Source organism: Eucalyptus grandis, chromosome 2 (genome assembly GCF_016545825.1).
Source record: "Eucalyptus grandis isolate ANBG69807.140 chromosome 2, ASM1654582v1, whole genome shotgun sequence".
In the NCBI taxonomy this organism is placed as follows: Eukaryota; Viridiplantae; Streptophyta; class Magnoliopsida; order Myrtales; family Myrtaceae; genus Eucalyptus; species Eucalyptus grandis.
This window is the reverse complement of record NC_052613.1, coordinates 10,742,213-10,761,815: the sequence shown is the minus strand read 5'-3', so window position 1 is coordinate 10,761,815 and position 19,603 is coordinate 10,742,213. Positions and strand designations below refer to the sequence as shown.

At 36.2% G+C, this 19,603-nt stretch overlaps 1 protein-coding gene, 1 non-coding gene and 1 pseudogene across 2 annotated transcripts; all 3 read left to right on the top strand.

Annotated features, from left to right (window-relative positions):
- Positions 1-227: 227 nt before the first annotated feature.
- On the top strand, positions 228-4,668 carry LOC104438294 (aldehyde dehydrogenase family 2 member C4). Its single transcript, XM_010051408.3, has 9 exons — positions 228-396; positions 698-840; positions 2,343-2,726; positions 3,078-3,167; positions 3,279-3,452; positions 3,556-3,693; positions 3,791-3,928; positions 4,038-4,099; positions 4,239-4,668. The coding sequence occupies exons 1-9, from the start codon at positions 267-269 to the stop codon at positions 4,510-4,512; spliced, it is 1,533 nt and encodes a 510-aa protein (XP_010049710.2). The 5' UTR covers positions 228-266; the 3' UTR covers positions 4,513-4,668.
- A 2,741-nt stretch (positions 4,669-7,409) lies between these two features.
- Positions 7,410-8,689, top strand: LOC120290491 (annotated as a pseudogene).
- Positions 8,690-12,944: 4,255 nt separating this feature from the next.
- On the top strand, positions 12,945-17,699 carry LOC104438293. The gene is made up of 9 exons (XR_005548611.1): positions 12,945-13,107; positions 13,432-13,574; positions 15,361-15,744; positions 16,097-16,186; positions 16,298-16,471; positions 16,579-16,716; positions 16,814-16,951; positions 17,061-17,122; positions 17,271-17,699. It is a non-coding gene; the product is annotated as an aldehyde dehydrogenase family 2 member C4 (transcript).
- The last annotated feature ends 1,904 nt before the right edge of the window (positions 17,700-19,603 follow it).

Below are 19,603 nucleotides of genomic sequence, written 5' to 3'. Positions count from 1 at the left end.
TGTGATTGATTTTTAACTTATACGCCTCATCTCAAACATCACGAGTGCGAATTACTAGTTCTTATCCAATATCATTCCACAAAAGTGTATCGTGATCGTGATTGATCGTATCGCTCGCCGCCTATCACCAATAAATAATCGTCGCAAAAAAGTGTTTCTTCCCAACATACTCCTACGTGTTCGAAAAGGAAAGCCACTACATAGCTATAAAAAGGGACCCTCCCTCCTCCCTCCTGCCATAAACGTGGGAGATTTTGAGTGCAGAGATGAGAGAGAGGGAGATGGCAGAGAACCAGAGCAATGCCAACGGGAGCCTGAAGACTTATGGTGCTCATGTTCCAGAGATTAAATTCACCAAGCTCTTCATCAATGGCAAGTTCGTCGATTCTGTCAAAGGTAGAACTTGCCAGCTTCCCGTCAAGTTTTTGCACTGCCTCGATGAAGATTCGTTACTTGGTTTCATGTTTCCCACTCTCTTCTCCCAGACAGCTGTCCTTATCGAGATCTGTTCTTGCTAGCTTATTGTTTTTCTAAAGAATTGCTTTAGGAAAAGGACCATCTGAATCAAGATTGACCTCGAGAGTCTTACATTCGCAGTCCTTACAAAGCCTTGTTCTTGTTGGTTTCTTCTTCTTCTTCTTCTTCTTCTTTTTCTTGGTTTTCTAATTTGTTTTGGTGATTGAAACTGGATGAACAGGGAGGACATTGGAGACGATAGATCCAAGAAATGGACAAGCGACGGCGAGAGTTGCCGAGGGAGACAAAGAGGACGTGGATTTGGCTGTGAAAGCTGCCCGCCAAGCATTTGATCACGGCCCCTGGCCGCGCATGCCCGGCTATGTACGTCCCTTCCACTCCTTTTCCATCAAATTAAAGAGACAATAACACAATAAATTATTCATAAATTCGCTCGTGAATCTAATTTTATCAAAATGACACCGTTAATTCTAGCCGTGATATTTGTGTGAGATAACTTGAGTAAAACAAGCCAATAGAACTTAGGATTTGACACTTGATTTAGTAAAATGATTTTGATGTTTTGTCTTTTATCTCTATTTTTGACGGGTTCAAGCGTAGCCTTAAAACTAAGAAAAGTGACAATACTAAGTAAATCTTTATGATTCAAGAGGGTAAAGTGCATTGTCCCAAAGCTTACCCTCAAGATTTCAGGGGATTTTCTATATGATGGCGTACCAACTTACAACGACACATGAAGAACACTAATTATAATGAATAGAAAGATTTAAAATTCAAAAAAAAAAAATCGATTGAGATACGTATAAAGCAAATCATATCGTTAGATAATTAATTTATAACATGCATATACGATCATATATTTTTCCGCTCTTTTTTCTCATCCCTCTACCTTCCCAATCATATCAATACTATGTTATAAATAATGATAACGTGTTGCACGTCTTTTCGAACTTGGAACTGCGGACAATTCACACAATTAGCTGAAAAGCACACAAAACAAAACCTAAAAAATTTTTTAAGGTTCATGACTTGTAATTTGTCTTATATTATCTTCGATAATCTCCATCTGCTCTAAAATGGGCGGGCTGGAATATTATTGATCGATAGTGTCCGCTACCAACTAAGATAGGGAAAAGGAAAGAAGCAAGCAAAACGCTAACCCCACAAGATAAGGGGAAAAGGGCAGAACTAATTGTTTTTTTTCCCTTTTAAATTTTGCACAAATCGTATTTCAATTGCATCATCTCAGCCTTTATTATGATGCGGATAAGATTATTTTATTTCTTTTTCATCCTTGCTTGCCTATTCGAAATCACGAAATTAGGGGGCCACTAGCATCTGCATTATATTTATGATTAAGAGTAAAAAAAGGACTCTTTTTATTTTTATTTTTTGTGGTTGGTCGAAAACTTCATAGGAATTAAGATGAGAAGGTCCTTCGATCAATCATGGTAGCTAGAGTATGCAATCAACTAAAATGATTGTTTCTAATTTATTCCCAGAGCTGCGGTTGAACAGGTTTTCTTTTTTATGTTTAGGAAAATAAACATTTTAGTCTAGCTAATATATATAAAGTCTACCCATTCTTGAGATGTGATTTACTTTCGTAATTATTTTAGTCTTCCACATGTTTCGAACGCCAGTGATGCCTTTTTTTACTACTAGTTATTGTAGATAACATGTGTTTTAGTTCATTTTTTTGCTAGGAACATTCGCTTTTGGTTCATTTTCTTGCGTCTAGAGAAGCATAACATGAAGATACATTTCTAGTGTCATCTCAATAGAATATGTTGGAAATATCGATTTACAAAATGATCTGTCAAACTATACAAGTTCGTGAATGTGGCTCACAATTTCATAAGCAGCAAAGGGGAAGGATCATGTCGAAATTTGCGGACTTAATCGAAGAGAACATAGACGAACTAGCTGCTCTGGACACTATAGATGCCGGGAAGCTATTTAGTGTCGGCAAGGCCCAGGACATCCCTCACGCTGCCACGATGCTGAGGTACTATGCCGGTGCAGCGGATAAGATCCACGGCGAGGTATTGAAGATGTCGCGCGAGCTTCACGGGTACACGCTACGGGAGCCGGTTGGCGTGATCGGGCACATCATCCCTTGGAACTTCCCGACCGTGGTGTTCTTTATGAAGGTCGCCCCAGCGCTGGCGGCTGGTTGCACCATGATCGTGAAGCCCGCCGAGCAAACCCCTCTATCGGCTCTCTTTTACGCTCACTTGGCTAAGAAGGTATGCCAATGCAACTCAAAAAAGTTAATTTGGAAGAGTACGACTCATTTTCTAGCATATATTAAGTAGGTCTTAATTACTAGGAATTACTTTTCACCAGACAAAATGAAAGAATTTCGTCATTTATTAGTCTAGAAGTGATGGTTAAGTTTTCTCGTAATAATGCTCCACTGGTTTTTAATCAGAAATTTGAAGACAGCAATATGAGAGCAAGTGAAAACATAATTTCGAACGTCATTTATGCCATAACAAAGTTGTTCCTAAAAACAGTTATCAGAAAAAAAATTAGGATATACCAGGAAATTGTTTGAGGAATTTTTCTTCCTAAATTTTTGGTTTACTTTGTGTCAGGCCGGTATTCCTGATGGAGTAATCAACATTGTAACTGGTTTTGGACGGACAGCCGGTGCGGCGATAAGCAATCACATGGACATTGACATGGTACTATTATGAATTCTTTCTTCGAGATGACATGACACCAATCAAACTTGGTATAGATATGCTTGTTGATTTTTCGCTTTTGACTGATGTGGCATGATAACCTCACTTCAGGTTAGTTTTACGGGGTCTACAGAAGTGGGACGCATTGTAATGCAGGCCGCAGCAACAAGCAATTTAAAACAAGTGTCGCTCGAATTGGGCGGGAAATCACCTCTTATAATTTTTGATGATGTTGATTTAGATACTGCTACTGATCTTGCTCTAACCGGTATCCTCCATAACAAGGTAAGGTGTTTGACTTTTTTTTTTTATGGAATTTGCGAGAACAAAGAATAAGTTTCGAATACTTGAAATCATAATCGTTTCTTGATTACAACCTCTGTTTCAGGGAGAAATATGTGTTGCGGGCTCTCGTGTCTATGTTCAAGAAGGGATCTATGAAGAGTTCAAGAACAAGCTAGTGGCAAAGGCAAAGGCTTGGCCGGTCGGCGACCCATTTGATCCGAATGTCCGTCACGGACCGCAAGTAAGAACGAACACTACCAAGTAGCAAGGAATGGCTAGATCTTCTGATAAAGCATATAGTTAACAATTAGCCTGACACGGATTATGGTAAATCCTAGGTCGATAAGAAACAGTTTGAGAAGATACTTGCATACATCGAGCATGGAAAGAGAGAAGGAGCCACGCTTTTGACTGGGGGCGAGCGTCTGGGCACCGAAGGTTACTACATTCAGCCAACAATCTTCACAAATGTTAAGGTGCACTATCAATCCACAACACATTCCTTAAAGAACATGAAATTTTGTTTGGAGAGGAATTGAACTTATGACCATTTTGTGGTTTCCTCTAATTCCCTGCTTTCATTAGGAGGACAACATGATTGTGAAGGATGAGATTTTCGGCCCTGTCATGTCGCTCATGAAATTCAAGTGAGTATGACCTGCTATTGTTCCCCAAGACTATTACTTACCCCAGTTCCGGTGCAATTGAGCAAGCAGTAGCTAAAACAAACATAGAGCACTATCAAAGTATGTTGCTTGACATTCAACATTTTACAATGGGTTGCAGGACCATGGAGGAGGTGATCAAGAGGGCCAATGACACGAGGTATGGTCTAGCAGCAGGGGTTTTGACGAAGAACATAGATCTGGCGAACACAGTCTCGAGGTCAATTCGAGCAGGCACCATCTGGATAAATTGCTACTTTGCATTCGACAATGACTGTCCTCTTGGCGGCTACAAGATGAGCGGCTTTGGCAGAGATTTTGGTTTGGACGCTCTCCACAAATACCTACAAGTCAAATCTGTTGTGACCCCCATTTACAAGTCTCCCTGGCTTTGAGAGAAATTTAGGCAAGAAGGGGGATGGGGGGCATTTGCATCATCTGATGGCTCAAATTATCAAATTATGAATGATTAAGAGTGTATTTGTTTGGCTGAAAGCATTTTCACTCGTGTAATTTGCTGAAAATGATCAATAAATGAGAATCATTTATGGCCAAAGTTTTCTCTAAAATAAACACACCTTACGAATTATAAGGTATAATATACAAGAAACAGAATTCAGATCGTTTTGGCACTCACATAATGTAAATTATGTAATTAAATCTAAGGCAAGAGATTATTAATGGATATGAGCTGAAAGGGTTTCTCAACCTCACATCATATCGTATCCCTACACTGGTTGTAAGGCTTCCTCAATATCACATGTATGGATTCACAACGCTAGTCAATCGAAGCTCTAATACAACCCAAATCGATGCGGAATGGAATGTAATATGACCTAGGGCTGTTTTGTTAGGTACAGCCTACATGTGTTAAATTGTTCATGCAGACATTTCTTCACCTCCTCCGCACGCATTGTTTTTTTTTTTTTTTTTGGTGGGGGGAATTAAGAGTATGAAGTTGACCAATTTTGTCAATAAGTATATATAGTGGACATTGCATCAAATAATGATTCGAATTTACTGGCCAACCAAATCTTAGGTGATAGGTTTTTTCAGCTACTAGAGCAGTGGCAATTTTATCTAAGAGTCCATTTGTTTCGTTGAAAATGAACAATTTGAAAAATATTTATAACTTGTATAACTTAGAAAAGTGAATGAAAGAAGAAAAGCCATTGTGTGTGAAAATGTTTGGATATAAATTATTGTGGATAATGAAAATATTTTTCGTCTATTCATTTTTTGCAAAAACAAATAAAGCCTAAAGTCCAAGTAATTGAGCCCAGGAAAAATATTCATTAATTGCCCTAATGGAATCACTTTCCTTTGACTACGGACCTTCTTCTAATACATTACTAATAACCCAATTGAAATTTCTACTAGGGACATTTATCGTCTTCAAATTCATACATATTAATTGATGCATGATATTTCTGGATGTCACATATAAACACCTCTTGCTCTTGTAAAATCTGACGCATTCTCCTATGAAAATAATTCCTTGATTGGTATTTATTGTTTTAGGTATATAAACCGATGAATTATATTCTCTTCCACAAACCCTTTCACCATCCTTTGAGTAATATTTTTGTAAGAAATGGTTTCAACCTTTTTGTGGAATAGCCAGAACACTCATTTCTTAAAAAATATTTGATGGACTGAGTCATTATGGTTTAAAATGGTAAACCCCCCCCCCCAATATGGGCGTTAGATGGGTCCACAGTTTACCTAAACTCATCCCACCTTTGTGACTCTCTATTTATCTTTTATAAAATAATAGACTCCCTGGATTGTTTCAAGTTTAGAGAAGTCTTGGTGGGCCTACAAGATGTGCTTGACTTCAACCTTATTAAGGATATCAGGACTGCTTATTTTTTCCCTATTATTTTTATATTAATCTTGTGAGTTTTGTCTATTAGTTATTGAAATAAATCTTTCCTCGGTTGCTTGCAATGAGCAATATTGTTTTTATGTAATATTTTAATCTTAATTCTTGTTGTTGCAATTGTGGTTAGCATAAATCATTTTCTTTATTATCTTACATTCCATTTAATTAAAATTTGAATTCATCCACGTTATTTGTTGCTACAATTTTATAAATTCACTACCAAGTACTAACTTCCTCTTATTTTCGTTGTGAATCAATTTACAAAATAAAAAGTTCAATGCAAAGTTGAAAGTCAATTCTTTAGCTTTCTATAATCAAAACATTGATTTATGCAAATAACATATACACATGAGGAGCTTAAAGTGGGTTAATTATGTGGATACGGATTTGTGTAAGTTGGATTAAATATAGAAGTATTTTAGTAAATGGGTTGGGTCGGATATAAATTATTAAATTTGCATTGAAGATAAATTAATCAAAACGGATTAAATTGATCAATTTAAGTCGAATTACTTTCGACCTGATCTACCACCCATTTGATAGCCCCACTTGTGATGGGTAAAATTGTGTATAAGAAAAACGGAAAAAAAAAAAAAACACAAAGGAGGAATCCATGGCCAGATTTCCGAAAATGCCCCTACGTGTTACGACAAGGAAAACCGACTATATTAAGAGGTTCTCTCCTGCCAAAAGCGTGAGAGATTCGAGTGCAGGCAAGCAAGAGATGGCAGAGCACGGCAGCAATGGAAATGTGAATCTAAAGACGTTTGATGCTCATGTTCCGGAGATTAAGTTCACCAAGCTCTTCATCGACGGCGAGTTCGTCGATTCTGTCAAAGGTAGAGTTCACAATACTCGTGCGAATTGTTATTTTTTCGGTCACTCGTATAACAGCAACGAACAATCCTAGTTCTGTGTTCTTATGTCACTTCAGTTTCTTTAGAATTTCATGAAGGCCCTCCAATTCAATCGCCAGTTTCCTGTCAATTTTTTTTTTTTTTTTTGGGGAGGGGGGGGCAACTGCCTTGATGAGGATTTCATTTTTTGCTTTCATGGTTCACCATACCTCTCTCTCAGACAGTTGTGCCGTGAACAAGCTGTCTTGAATTCGGTTTGGTCTCACTCGAGCAGTTCGCTTTTTGATGACTGCCACTGATTGCTCAGTTCGGAAGTACAGAAAACAGGGTACTGAAAGGAAAAGGACCATCTGAATCAAGATTGACCTCGAGAGAGTCTTACATAGTATTGCATGTCCGATGAACAAAGAGCAATTTCAATTGTTGTCGACTGTGAGAGAAGATCGCCGTCCTAACAAAATTCTTGTTCTTGTTGGCTTCTTCTTCTTCTTCTGCTTCTGCTTCTGCTTCTGCTGCTGCTGCTGCTTTTCGGATCTTTAGCTTTGATTGATGCAACATCAAAACCTTACTTCAGGTTAGTTTTACGAGGTCTACGGAAGTAGGACACATGGTGATGCAGGCTGCGGCAACCAGCAATTTGAAACAAGTGTCGCTTGAATTGGGGGGCAAATCGCCTCTTATAGTCTTTGATGATGCCGATTTAGATACCGCTACCGATCTGGCTTTGGCCGGTATCCTCTATAACAAGGTATGGTGTTTGAGCTTTTTATGCCATTTGCAAAAACAAAGAATAAGCTCTGAATACTCGAAATTATTACGATTTCTCAATTCAATTCTTTGTTTCAGGGAGAAGTATGTGTTGCGGGATCTCGTGTCTATGTTCAAGAAGTGATCTATGAAGAATTTGAGAAGAAACTAGTGGCGAAGGCCAAGGCTTGGCCGGTCGGTGACCCATTTGATCCGAATGTCCGTCAAGGACCGCAAGTAAGAATGAACACTACTAAGTAGCAAGAACTAGCTAGATCATGCGATAGAACATGCAGTCGACGATAAGCCTGACACGAATTATGGTAAATCCTAGGTCAATAAAAAACAGTTTGAGAAAATACTTTCTTACATCAAGCATGGAAAAAGAGAAGGAGCCACGCTTTTGACTGAGGGTAAGCATCTGGGCACTAAAGGGTACTACATTTAGCCAACAATCTTCACAGATGTTAATGTACGCTATCAATTCACAATACATTCCTTGAAGAACATAAACCTTTGTTTCCAGAGAATCTAAACTTCTGTCTGTTTTACATTTTTGTCTAATTCTCTCCCTTCATCAAGAAGGCAATGTGATCGTAAAGGATGAGATTTTCGGCCTCGTCATGTCGCTCATGAAATTCAAGTGAGTACAACCCACTATTGGTCCCCGAAACTATTACTTACCCTAATTCCGATGCAATTGAGCAAGCACTATTTGTAGCTAAAACAAACATAGAGCACTATCAAAGTATGTTGTACTACATTCAAGATTTTACAACGGGTTGCAAGACCACGGAGGAGGTGATCAAGAGGGCCAATGACACAAGATACGGTCTAGCGGCGGGGATTCTGACGAAGAACATAGATCTAGCAAACACAATCTTGACGTCAATCCGAGCAAGCATCATCTGGATAAACTGCTACCTTGCAATTGACGATAAATGTCCTTATGGTGGCTACAAGATAAGCAACTTTGGTAGAGATCTTGGTTTGGATGCTCTTCACAAATATCTACATGTCAAATCTGTTGTGACCCCCATTTATAACTCTCCCTGGCTTAGAGAGAACTATTTTTTTTTTTAGGGGAAGGGAGGGCATGGGGCTTGCATCATCTAATGGCTCAAATAATGTATAATCAAAAGTTTATTTGTTTGAGTGAAAATATTTTCGTGAATTAGTTTTTGAATTCTCACTCATTTGGTTTGCTGAAAATTATTAGTCAACAGATCCAGTCAAAGAAAATATCCACACTTAAAGGTAGAAAAATGAATTCTCTAAACAGAGAAGAAAAACATTTTCTTAGAACATGAATTTTTGAAAATCTTTTTTTTTATCATGAAGTTTTCTCTAAAACAAATTCACCTTAAAAATTAAAAGGTATACTTTACAAGTGTTGGGAAACAGATTCCCCAAATAAAAATGATACAATACTCAATCGAACATTGAAAACGAATGCGGAAAACGTGCCCAGAAAAACATGTTACACCGATCAAAAAGTATATCACGTAGTCGGACATACTTTAGTTTTCACATATGAAGCATCGTCGTCGCAGTTTTATGAGGAATTCTTGGAAGCTCTGATTCCGTTCATGAAGAAGAGCGTAATGTTTCTTGGGGAAAAACTGAGAGAACGTAGAAAAATAGAGAGAACGTATTTTCTTCTATACAGGTTACACAACTGCTCAGATAGCGTAACTGTTTAAATAATATGATAACTCTATAAAAATAGATTTATTTTACCTATTTTAGGCAACAAATAATGCAATATCTATGAAAAAATATTTTGATTTCCTTCTGATTATTTGAATTTTACTTATTTATGTAGAATAATGAGATATGGGGAAGATAATGAAAAGAATAGCAAAAATCAGGAATTCAAATAAAAAAGAAGTGGAAGATGGATATCAAATTAGGGAATCTTTGATTTTGTTCCCTAATGTTATCTGCAAGCATTGGGAGATAGATTTAGGAGAATATTGAAAGCTTGAGAGAGGACATCTGGGTTTTTGTTAGATCATTTTTCATTGTGTGTGAGTTTTTCAAGTATTTTGAAGAGAAGGCAAAAGTGGTGACCGAATTCTTGTTTTTTGATTTGAGATGATGGGTTTGATTTATATTTTTATTTCTTATTCTACTATGTTCTAATTTTCTTTTGTTAGGGCTACAATGTAACTTAACCATAATGATATGAATTTCATGATTTTTATGTTTTATAATTGATTTCATTCATGTGAATTATATATTGAGGTGCATAATACTTTTGAGTGACTGGCCACCACTTGAATGATCTGATATGCATGTTTAAGATTGAAAAGTGATAATATGTAATTGTTCATTATAATATATAACTATGAATTAAACGTGGATAGAAACATACTGCGTTATTTGTGTAGCTTTCGGTGATAAAGTGATTCAAAAGACTCATTGTAAGCTGTGAATATTCATAGTTTTTAATGCACTTATATTTATTTTAATTCACATAGAGATATATTGGATTAATAGACTGAGTAGATTTGCTATACCTAGAGATAGGATAGTAAATAGATTAGGAAATTCCGCTATTACATGTTTGATATCATTCTTGTATCCACAACAATCTGAAATTCATATCTGGTGGTTATGGTGAATCAGATGCTTTAACATATTTATCTGATTGATTTACTACATTTAGTTTCCAAATTTTATTTTTAATTTATTCTAAATTATATTTTGATCTGTTAGATAAATTTTAGAATTAATCTATTTTAGTATTTATTAAGTTTATTAATCATCAATCTCTGTGGAATGATACTATTTCTCATCATTATATTATTTGTTCGACACTTTCACTTGCGTTTAGAATTTTACGAACATAATCCCCCTTTTTCTTTTAGGGATAAGTGTATAGAAGTCCTAAAACTTATCATGCAAATGTAATTGAGTCCTAAAACTTTCAAAAAATACAATTAAGTCCTAAAACTTATCACGAAAGTTTAATCAAGTCCTAAAACTTTCAAAAGGTTCAATAAAGTTCTAAAATTTGTCTCGAAAGTGCAATCGAGTCTTAAAACTTTCAAAAAGTGCAATCAATAGAAGAACTTAGATTGAACCATTAGATTGAACCATTTTTATAAGTTTTAGGACTTGATTGCACTTTTTGAAAGTTTTAGGACTTAATTATACTTTGTGACAAATTTTAGGACTTAATTGCACTTTTTGAAAGTTTTAGGACTTAATTGCATTTTCTTGACAAATTTTAAGACTTCCAATGCATTTATTCCTTTCTTTTATCTACAGTAACTGCACTCTTCTATGGGCTATTCACTTACGGGTCAAGTTTTGGCCCAACATGGGCGGACGGGCTTAAATAGGCCCATCAAACATAAAAATCTATCATCTCCCACTCGCACATAGTGGGCCGAACAGAACTCTCTTTACCTCTCTGCAACATTCATACTAGTGAATAATTCGTACGGCCAGTATACTTTGAGAACTCATTGCCATACACATCTGTTAGAATATATAGCAGCTCATAATGGGCATCACAATTTTGAGTAGGTATAGTATGTAGTACCCTAGATCGATCATTCACATTTATATCTCTTTTGATCTTTTTTTAAACAATGATATATTGTATTCACAATTATAATTATCCCAAAAAACAATCATAATTGGTCAATCAGTGAATACAAAATTAGAATGTGATTCTTCAAATTTGATCTTTCTCTTTCCTTGAAACTCTCAATTTCAATTCAACTTGCTTTTCTAGACATATCCCATTAAATCAAATCAATTCATGATTATTTGCAACATTCCTAGATAGCAAACACTGAATAGAAATCTTGAAAATAAGTAAGAGTCATGAGGACACTTAATTGAGGAGCTATTTTCCTCAAGACTCTTACACGGCATAAAAGTTGAGATCAAAACTTTTGCCACTCTTGTTGATTGTCTCATGCATACGTAATATGAAATACATATTATGGTATTAACTACTTTCCCATGGAACATATGTTTACACTTTCAATACTGTACATATGATAGTTCAAACATATCTAATGTCTAACTTGAGTTCACGTATCTACTCTTTCATGGAATTCATCAAAACTCACATTTGACATCATAGACAGATAAAGTAAAATATGTAGGTTATTTTACTTTCGGACATAATAAAAATATTATGTACTCATCTTAACACTTCGTTAAGGTGACATATATATATATATATATATATATATATATATATATATATATATATATATATATATATATATGTTTAGCTTGAGCTCTCAATTATCACATAGATAATAAGCTTAAAAACCATCTCATCTCTATTTATCACATAGTAAATATAGGTGATTACTATGTGAGTGGGCTAATCTTTTATCTGTCCGACATACTTTCTCAATTTTATATAATGCATTAAGCATTAAGATGCATAAACGTTAAAGAAAAAATCGTAGGCATTAATAATGAAAATACAAATTCATTAAATGTGAACACTTAAGGAAAATTACAATATTCAGTACATCAGTCTCTACGTAGTCCTAGAAATTTCACATGGCCATAGAACATATCTCCAGGTATTAACTCCGTCATAGAATTTGCTATCATATCTTTAAGTTGTGGTTAAAAATTACATGGGGAGTAGCTAAAGTTTGTAATTATTGATGAGTCCTCGTGGAACCCGTAGAGAGCATTTCTTTTGTGCTATATCGTGGGGATCTCTCTATATGTAGGCAGGGCCCCCTTCTTAACTTGTGTAGCGAATGAAAGCAACGTAGAGAGAAGGAGTGAAGAAAATATTGTTATGCTTGTAGGAGAATAGGCCTCCATTTGTGAGAAATGTGAGGTGTGTGGGAGTGACTTGAGGAACTTGTTAGTGAATGAGTGGGTAAAATAAGGGTGCATACTTGCAATAAGTTTTTTATATAATAGTGAAGATATTTTTCTATTTTGAGTAATAGCAATACAAGACTCACTCAGCAAGTGGCATCAGAGATACACTACACAGCACAACGAAAATCACTTAAATAGGTTCATTCAATCGGATTGCCTATATCTTCCCACCAATTATGGTGGACATCAAAGGTCTTGAAGTCTTCTTAACATAGCCCATTGAAGGGTTTTGTGTGATTGATTTTTAACTTATATGCCTTATCTCAAACATCGCGGGTGCGAATTACTAGTCCTTATCCATATCATTCCGCGAAAGTGTATCGTGATTGATTTTATCGCTCGCCACCTATCACTAATAAATAATCATCAAAAAAAAAAAAAAAAATGTTTCTTCCCAACATACTCCTGCGTGTTGCGAGAAGGAAAGCGACTACATAGCTATATAAAGGACCCTCCCTCCTCCCTCCTGCCACAAACGTGGGAGATTTTGAGTGCAGAGAAGAGAGAGATGGCAGAGAACCAGAGCAATGCCAACGGGAGCCTGAAGACTTATGATGCTCATGTTCCAGAGATTAAATTCACCCAGCTCTTCATCAATGGCAAGTTCGTCGATTCTGTCAAAGGTAGAACTTGCCAGCTTCCCGTTAAGTTTTTGCACTGCCTCGACGAAGATTCGTTACTTGGTTTCATGTTTCCCACTCTCTTCTCCCAGACAGCTGTCCTCATCGAGATCTGTCCTTGCTAGCTTATTGTTTTTCTAAAGAATTGCTTTCTTCGGGAGTACAGAAAACAGAGTATTTGAAGGAAAAGGACCATCTGAATCAAGATTGACCTCGAGAGAGTTTTACACTCGCAGTCCTTACAAAGCCTTGTTCTTGTTGGTTTCTTCTTCTTCTTCTTTTTCTTGGTTTTCTAATTTGTTTTGGTGATTGAAACTGGATAAACAGGGACGACATTGGAGACGATAGATCCAAGAAATGGACAAGTGACGGCGAGAGTTGCCGAGGGAGACAAAGAGGACGTGGATTTGGCTGTCAAAGCTGCCCGCCAAGCATTTGATCACGGCCCCTGGCCGCGCATGCCCGGCTATGTACGTCCCTTCCATTCCTTTTCCATCAAATTAAAGAGACAATAACGCAAGAAATTAATTCATAGCTCGCGAATCTAATTTTATCGAAATGACACCATTAATTCTAGCCGGGATATTTGTGTAAGATAACTTGCGCAAAACAAACAAATAGAACTTAGGATTTGACACTTGATTTAGTAAATTGATTTTGATGTTTTGTCTTTTATCTATATTTTTTATGGGTTCAAGCGTAGCTTTAAAACTAAGAAAAGTGACAATACTAAATATATCTTTATGATTCAAGAGGGTAAAGTGCATTGTACGGACAAAGGTTACCCTCAAGATTTCAGGCGATTTTCTTTATGACGGCGTACCAACTGACAATGACACATGAAGAACACTAATTATAATGAATAGAAATATTTAAAATTAAAAAAAAATCGATTGAGATACGTATAAAGCAAATCATATCGTTAGATGATTAATTTATAACGCACATATACGATCATATATTTTTCCACTCTTTTTTCTAATTCCCTCTACCTTCCCAATCATATCAATACTATGTTATAAATAATGATAACGTGTTGCACGTCTTTTCGAACGTGGAACTGCGGACAATTCACACAATTAGCTGAAAAGCACACAAAACAAAACCTAAAAAACTTTTTAAGGTTCATGACTTGTAATTTGTCTTATATTATCTTCGATAATCTCCATCTGCTCTAAAATGGGCGAGCTGGAATATTATTGATTGATAGTGTCCGCCACCAACTAAGATAGGGAAAAGGAAAGAAGCAAGCAAAACGCTAACCCCACAAGATAAGAGGAAAAGGACAGAACTAATTGTTTTTTTTTTAAATTCCTTTTAAATTTTGCAAAAAATCGTATTTTAATTGCATCATCTCAGCAATCATTATGATGCGGATAAGATTACTTTATTTCTTTTTCATCCTTGCTTGCCTATTTGAAATCACAAAATTATGGGGCCCACTCGCATCTGCATTATATTTATGATTAAGAGTAAAAAAAGTATTCTTTTTTTGGTGGTTGGTCGAACACTTTATAGGAATTAAGATGACGAAGGTCCTTCGACCGATCATGGTAGCTAGAGTATGCAATCAACTTAAATGATTGTGTCTAATTTATTCCCAGAGCAGCGGTTGTACAGGTTTTCTTTTTTAGGAAAATAAACATTCTAGTCTAGCTATATATATATATATAAAGTCTACCCATTCTTGAGATGTGATTTACTTTCCTAATTATTTTAGTCTCCCACATGTTCGAACGCCAGTGATGCCTTTTTTTACTACTAGTTATTGTAGATAACATGTGTTTTAGTTCTTTTTTTTGGCTAGGAACATTCGCTTTTGGTTCATTTTCTTGCGTCTAGAGAAGCATAACATGACGATACATGTCTAGTGTCATCTCAATAGAATATGCTAGAAATATCGATTTACAAAATGACTGTCAAACTATATAGGTTCGTGAATGTGGCTCACTTTTTTAAAAGGCCACTTATAATTTGAGACTTCACTTAGTAAACTAACTTCGATAACCGATTTGAATAAGGGTAGCACTGTTCTATTTCAATTAGTAACATGAGTCCTTTCTTTCGTATTTTTCTTTCTTTTGATTTTCGTTTCATAATCATAACAATATAGTGCCAAAAGAATAAACAAAAACCGAAATTCACATGTAGTTCTATCTAAACCTCTAAAACATTGTCTAGCCGAATTTCATTTTAAATTCTAATGTCATGTATTTACATTTTTATATGATATATGACTATAAATTTCATAAGCAGCAAAGGGGAAGGATCATGTCGAAATTTGCGGACTTAATCGAAGAGAACATAGATGAACTGGCCGCTTTAGACACTATAAATGGTGGGAAGCTATTCAGCGTGGCCAAGGCTATAGAAATCCCTCATGCTGCCATGCTGCTTAGGTACTATGCCGGCGCAGCAGACAAGATCCATGGCGAGACACTAAAAATGTCGCGAGAGTTTCATGGGTACACGCTGCGGGAGCCGGTCGGCGTGGTCGGGCACATCATCCCTTGAAACGCCCCAACCACCACGTTCATGATGAAGGCTGCGCCAGCACTGACGGCTGACTGCACCATGGTTGTGAAGCCCGCCGAGCAAACCCCTCTATCGGCTCTCTTTTACGGTCACTTGGCTAAGAAGGTATGTCAATTTGACTCAAAAAAGTTAATTTGGAAGAGTACGACTCATTTTCTAGCATATATTAAGTAGGTCTTAATTACTAGGAATTAGTTTTCACTAGACAAAATGAAAGAATTTTGTCATTTATTAGTCTAGAAGCGATGATTAAGTTTTCTCGTAATAATGCTCCACTGGTTTTTAATCAGAAATTTGAAGACAGCAATATAAGAGCAAGTGAAAAAATAATTTCGAACTTCATTTATGGCATAACTAAGTTGTTCCTACAAACAGTTATCAGAAAAAAAAATGAGGATATACCAGGAAATTGTTTGCGGAATTTTTCTTCCTAAATTTTTGGTTTACTTTGTGTCAGGCCGGTATTCCTGATGGAGTGATCAACATTGTAACCGGTTTTGGACCGACAGCCGGTGCAGCGATAAGCAGTCATATGGACGTTGACATGGTACGATTATGAATTCTTTCTTCGGGATGACATAGCACCAGTCAAACTTGGTATAGATATGCTCATTGATTTTTCGCTTTTGACTGATGTGGCATGATAACCTCACTTCAGGTTAGTTTTACGGGGTCTACAGAAGTGGGACGCATCGTGATGCAGGCCGCAGCGACAAGCAATTTAAAACAAGTGTCGCTTGAATTGGGTGGGAAATCACCTCTTGTGATTTTTGATGATGCTGATTTAGATAATGCTACTGATCTTACTCTAACCGGTAACCTCCATAACAAGGTAAGGTGTCTGATTTTATTTATTTATTTATGGAATTTGTGAGAACAAAGAATAAGCTTCAAATTCCCGAAATAATGACCGTTTCTTGATTAAAACCTCTGTTTCAGGGAGAAATATGTGTTGCGGGCTCACGTGTCTATGTTCAAGAAGGGATCTATGAAGAGTTCAAGAAGAAGCTGGTGGGAAAGGCAAAGGCTTGGCCGGTCGGCGACCCATTTGATCTGAATGTCCATCAAGGACCGCAAGTAAGAATGAACACTACCAAGTGGCAAGGAATGGCTAGATCTTGCGATAAAGCATATAATTGACAATTAGCCTGACACGAGTTATGGTAAATCCTAGGTTGATAAGAAACAGTTTGAGAAGATACTTTCATACATTGAGCATGGAAAGAGAGAAGGAGCCACGCTTTTGACTGGGGGCGAGCATCTGGGCACCGAAGGGTACTACATTCAACCAACAATCTTCACAAATGTTAAGGTACACTATCAATTCACAACACATTCCTTAAAGAACATGAAACTTTGTTTGGAGAGGAATTAAACTTCTAACCATTTTGTGGTTTCCTCTAATTCCCTGCTTTCATTAGGAGGACAGTGTGATCATGAAGGATGAGATTTTCGGCCCCGTCATGTTGCTCATGAAATTCAAGTGAGTATGACCTGCTATTGTTCCCCAAGACTATTACTTACCCCGGTTCCGGTGCAATTGAGCAAGCACTGCTATTTGTAGCTAAAACAAACATAGAGCACTATCAAAGTATGTTGCATGACATTCAGCATTTTACAATGGGTTGTAGGACCACGAAGGAGGTGATCAAGAAGGGCCAATGACACGAGGTATGGTCTAGCAGCAGGGGTTCTCACGAAGAACATAGATCTAGCAAACATGGTCTCAAGGTCAATTCGAGCGGGCATCATTTGGATAAATTGCTACTTTGCATTTGACAATGACTGTCCTCACGGCGGCTACAAGATGAGTGGCTTTGGCAAAGATCTTGGTTTGGACGCTCTCCACAAATACCTACAAGTCAAATCTGTTGTGACCCCCATTTACAACTCTCCCTGGCTTTGAGAGAATTTTAGGCAAGTGGGGGGCATTTGCAACATCTGATGGCTCAAATTATCAAATTATGTATGATTAAGAGTGTATTTGTTAGACTAAAAGCATTTTCACTCGCTTGATTTGCTGAAAATGATCAATAAATGAAAAATCATTTATGGCCAAAGTTTTCTCTAAAATAAACACACCTTACGAATTATAAGGTATAATATACAAGAAACAGAATGCAGATCGTTTTGGCACTCACATAATGTAAATTATGTAATTAAATCCAAGGCGAGAGATTATTAGTGGATATGAGCTGAAAGGGTTTCTCAACCTCACATCATATCATATCCCTACACTGGTTGTAAGGCTTCCTCAAGATCACGTGTATGAATTTGTGACGCTAGTCAATCGAAGCTCCGATACAACCCAAATCGATGCGGAATGGAATGTAATATGACCTAGGGTTGTTTTGTTAGGTACAACCTACATGTGTTAAATTGTTCATGCAGACATTTCTTCACCTCCTCCGCACGCATTGATTGGAGGGAAATTTCAAATAAGAGTATGAAGTTGACCAATTTTGTCAATAAGTATATATAGTGGACATTGTTTTAAATAATGATTCAAATTCACTGACCAACCAAATCTTAGGTGGTAGGTTTTTTCAACTACTAGAGCAGTGGCAATTTTATCTAAGTGCATTTGTTTCGCTGAAAATGAACGATTTGAAAAATATTTATAGTTTGTATAACTTATAAAAGTAAATGAAAGAAGAAAATTCCATTGTGCGCAAAAATGGTTGGACATATATTATTGTAGATAATGAAAACGTTTTTCTTTTATTCATTTTTGGCAAAACAAATAAAGCCTAAAGTCCAAGTAATCGAGCCGAGGGCAAATATTCATTAATTGCCCTAATGGAATCACTTTCCTTTCTATACAGACCTTCTTCTAATACATTACTAATAACCCAATTGAAATTTCTACTAGGGACATTTATCGTCTATAAATCCATATATCTTAATTGATGCATGATATTTCTGGATGTCACATATAAACACCTCTTGCTCTTGTAAAATCTAACACATTCTCCTATGAAAATAATTCCTTGATTGGTATTTATTTTTTTAGGTTATAAACCGATTAATTATATTCTCTTCCACAAACCCTTCCACCGTCCTTTGAGTAATATTTTTATAAGAAATGGTTTCAACCTTTTTTGTGGAATAGCCAATTGTGACTAGATTAGTCAAATTGGGGAACACTCATTTCTTAAGAAATTATTTGATGGACCGAGTCATTATGGGTGTTAAATGGGTTCACATTTTACCCAAACTCATTCCACTTTTGTGACTCTCTATTCATCTTTTATAAAATAATAGACTCATCGGACTGTTTCAAGTTTGGAGAAGTCTTGGTGGGCCTACAAGATGTGCCTGACTTCATCCTTATTAAGGATATCAGGACTGCTTATTTTTTTTTCCCTATTATTTTTATAATTTTGTGAGTTTGTCTATTAGTTATCGGTTGCTTGCAATTAGCACCATTGTTTTTTATGTAATATTTAAATCTTAATTCTTGTCATTGCAGTTGTGGTTAGCATAAATCATTTTCTTTAATATCTTACATTCCATTTAATTAAAATTTGAATTCCTCCACGTTATTTATTGCTATAATTTTATAAATTCACTATCAAGTACTAACTTCCTCTTATTCTTTGTTGTGAATCAATTTACAAAATAAAAAGTTCAATGCAAAGTTGAAAGTCAATTCTTTAGCTTTTTATAGTCGAAACAGTGATTTACGCAAATAACATATACACATGAGGAGCTTAAACTCTAAGTGGGTTAATTATGCGGATACGGATTTGTGTAGGTTGGATTAAATATAGAAGTGTTTTAGTAAATGGGTTGCGTCGATTATAAATTAATAAATTTGCATTAAAGATAAATTAATCAAAACGGATTAAATGGATCAATTTAAGTCGGATTAGTTTTGATATGATCCACCACTCATTTGATAGCCCCACTTGTGAGGGGTAAAATTGTATGTAAAAAAAAAAAAAAAAAAAAACACAATGGA

Coding starts and splice junctions, on each gene's coding strand:
- LOC104438294 (XM_010051408.3), top strand. CDS start 267: ATGAGAGAGAGGGAGATGGCAGAGAACCAGAGCAATGCCAACGGGAGC. Junction 3,694..3,790: donor ATGTCCGTCACGGACCGCAA/GTAAGAACGAAC, acceptor GGTAAATCCTAG/GTCGATAAGAAACAGTTTGA. Junction 4,100..4,238: donor ATGTCGCTCATGAAATTCAA/GTGAGTATGACC, acceptor AATGGGTTGCAG/GACCATGGAGGAGGTGATCA.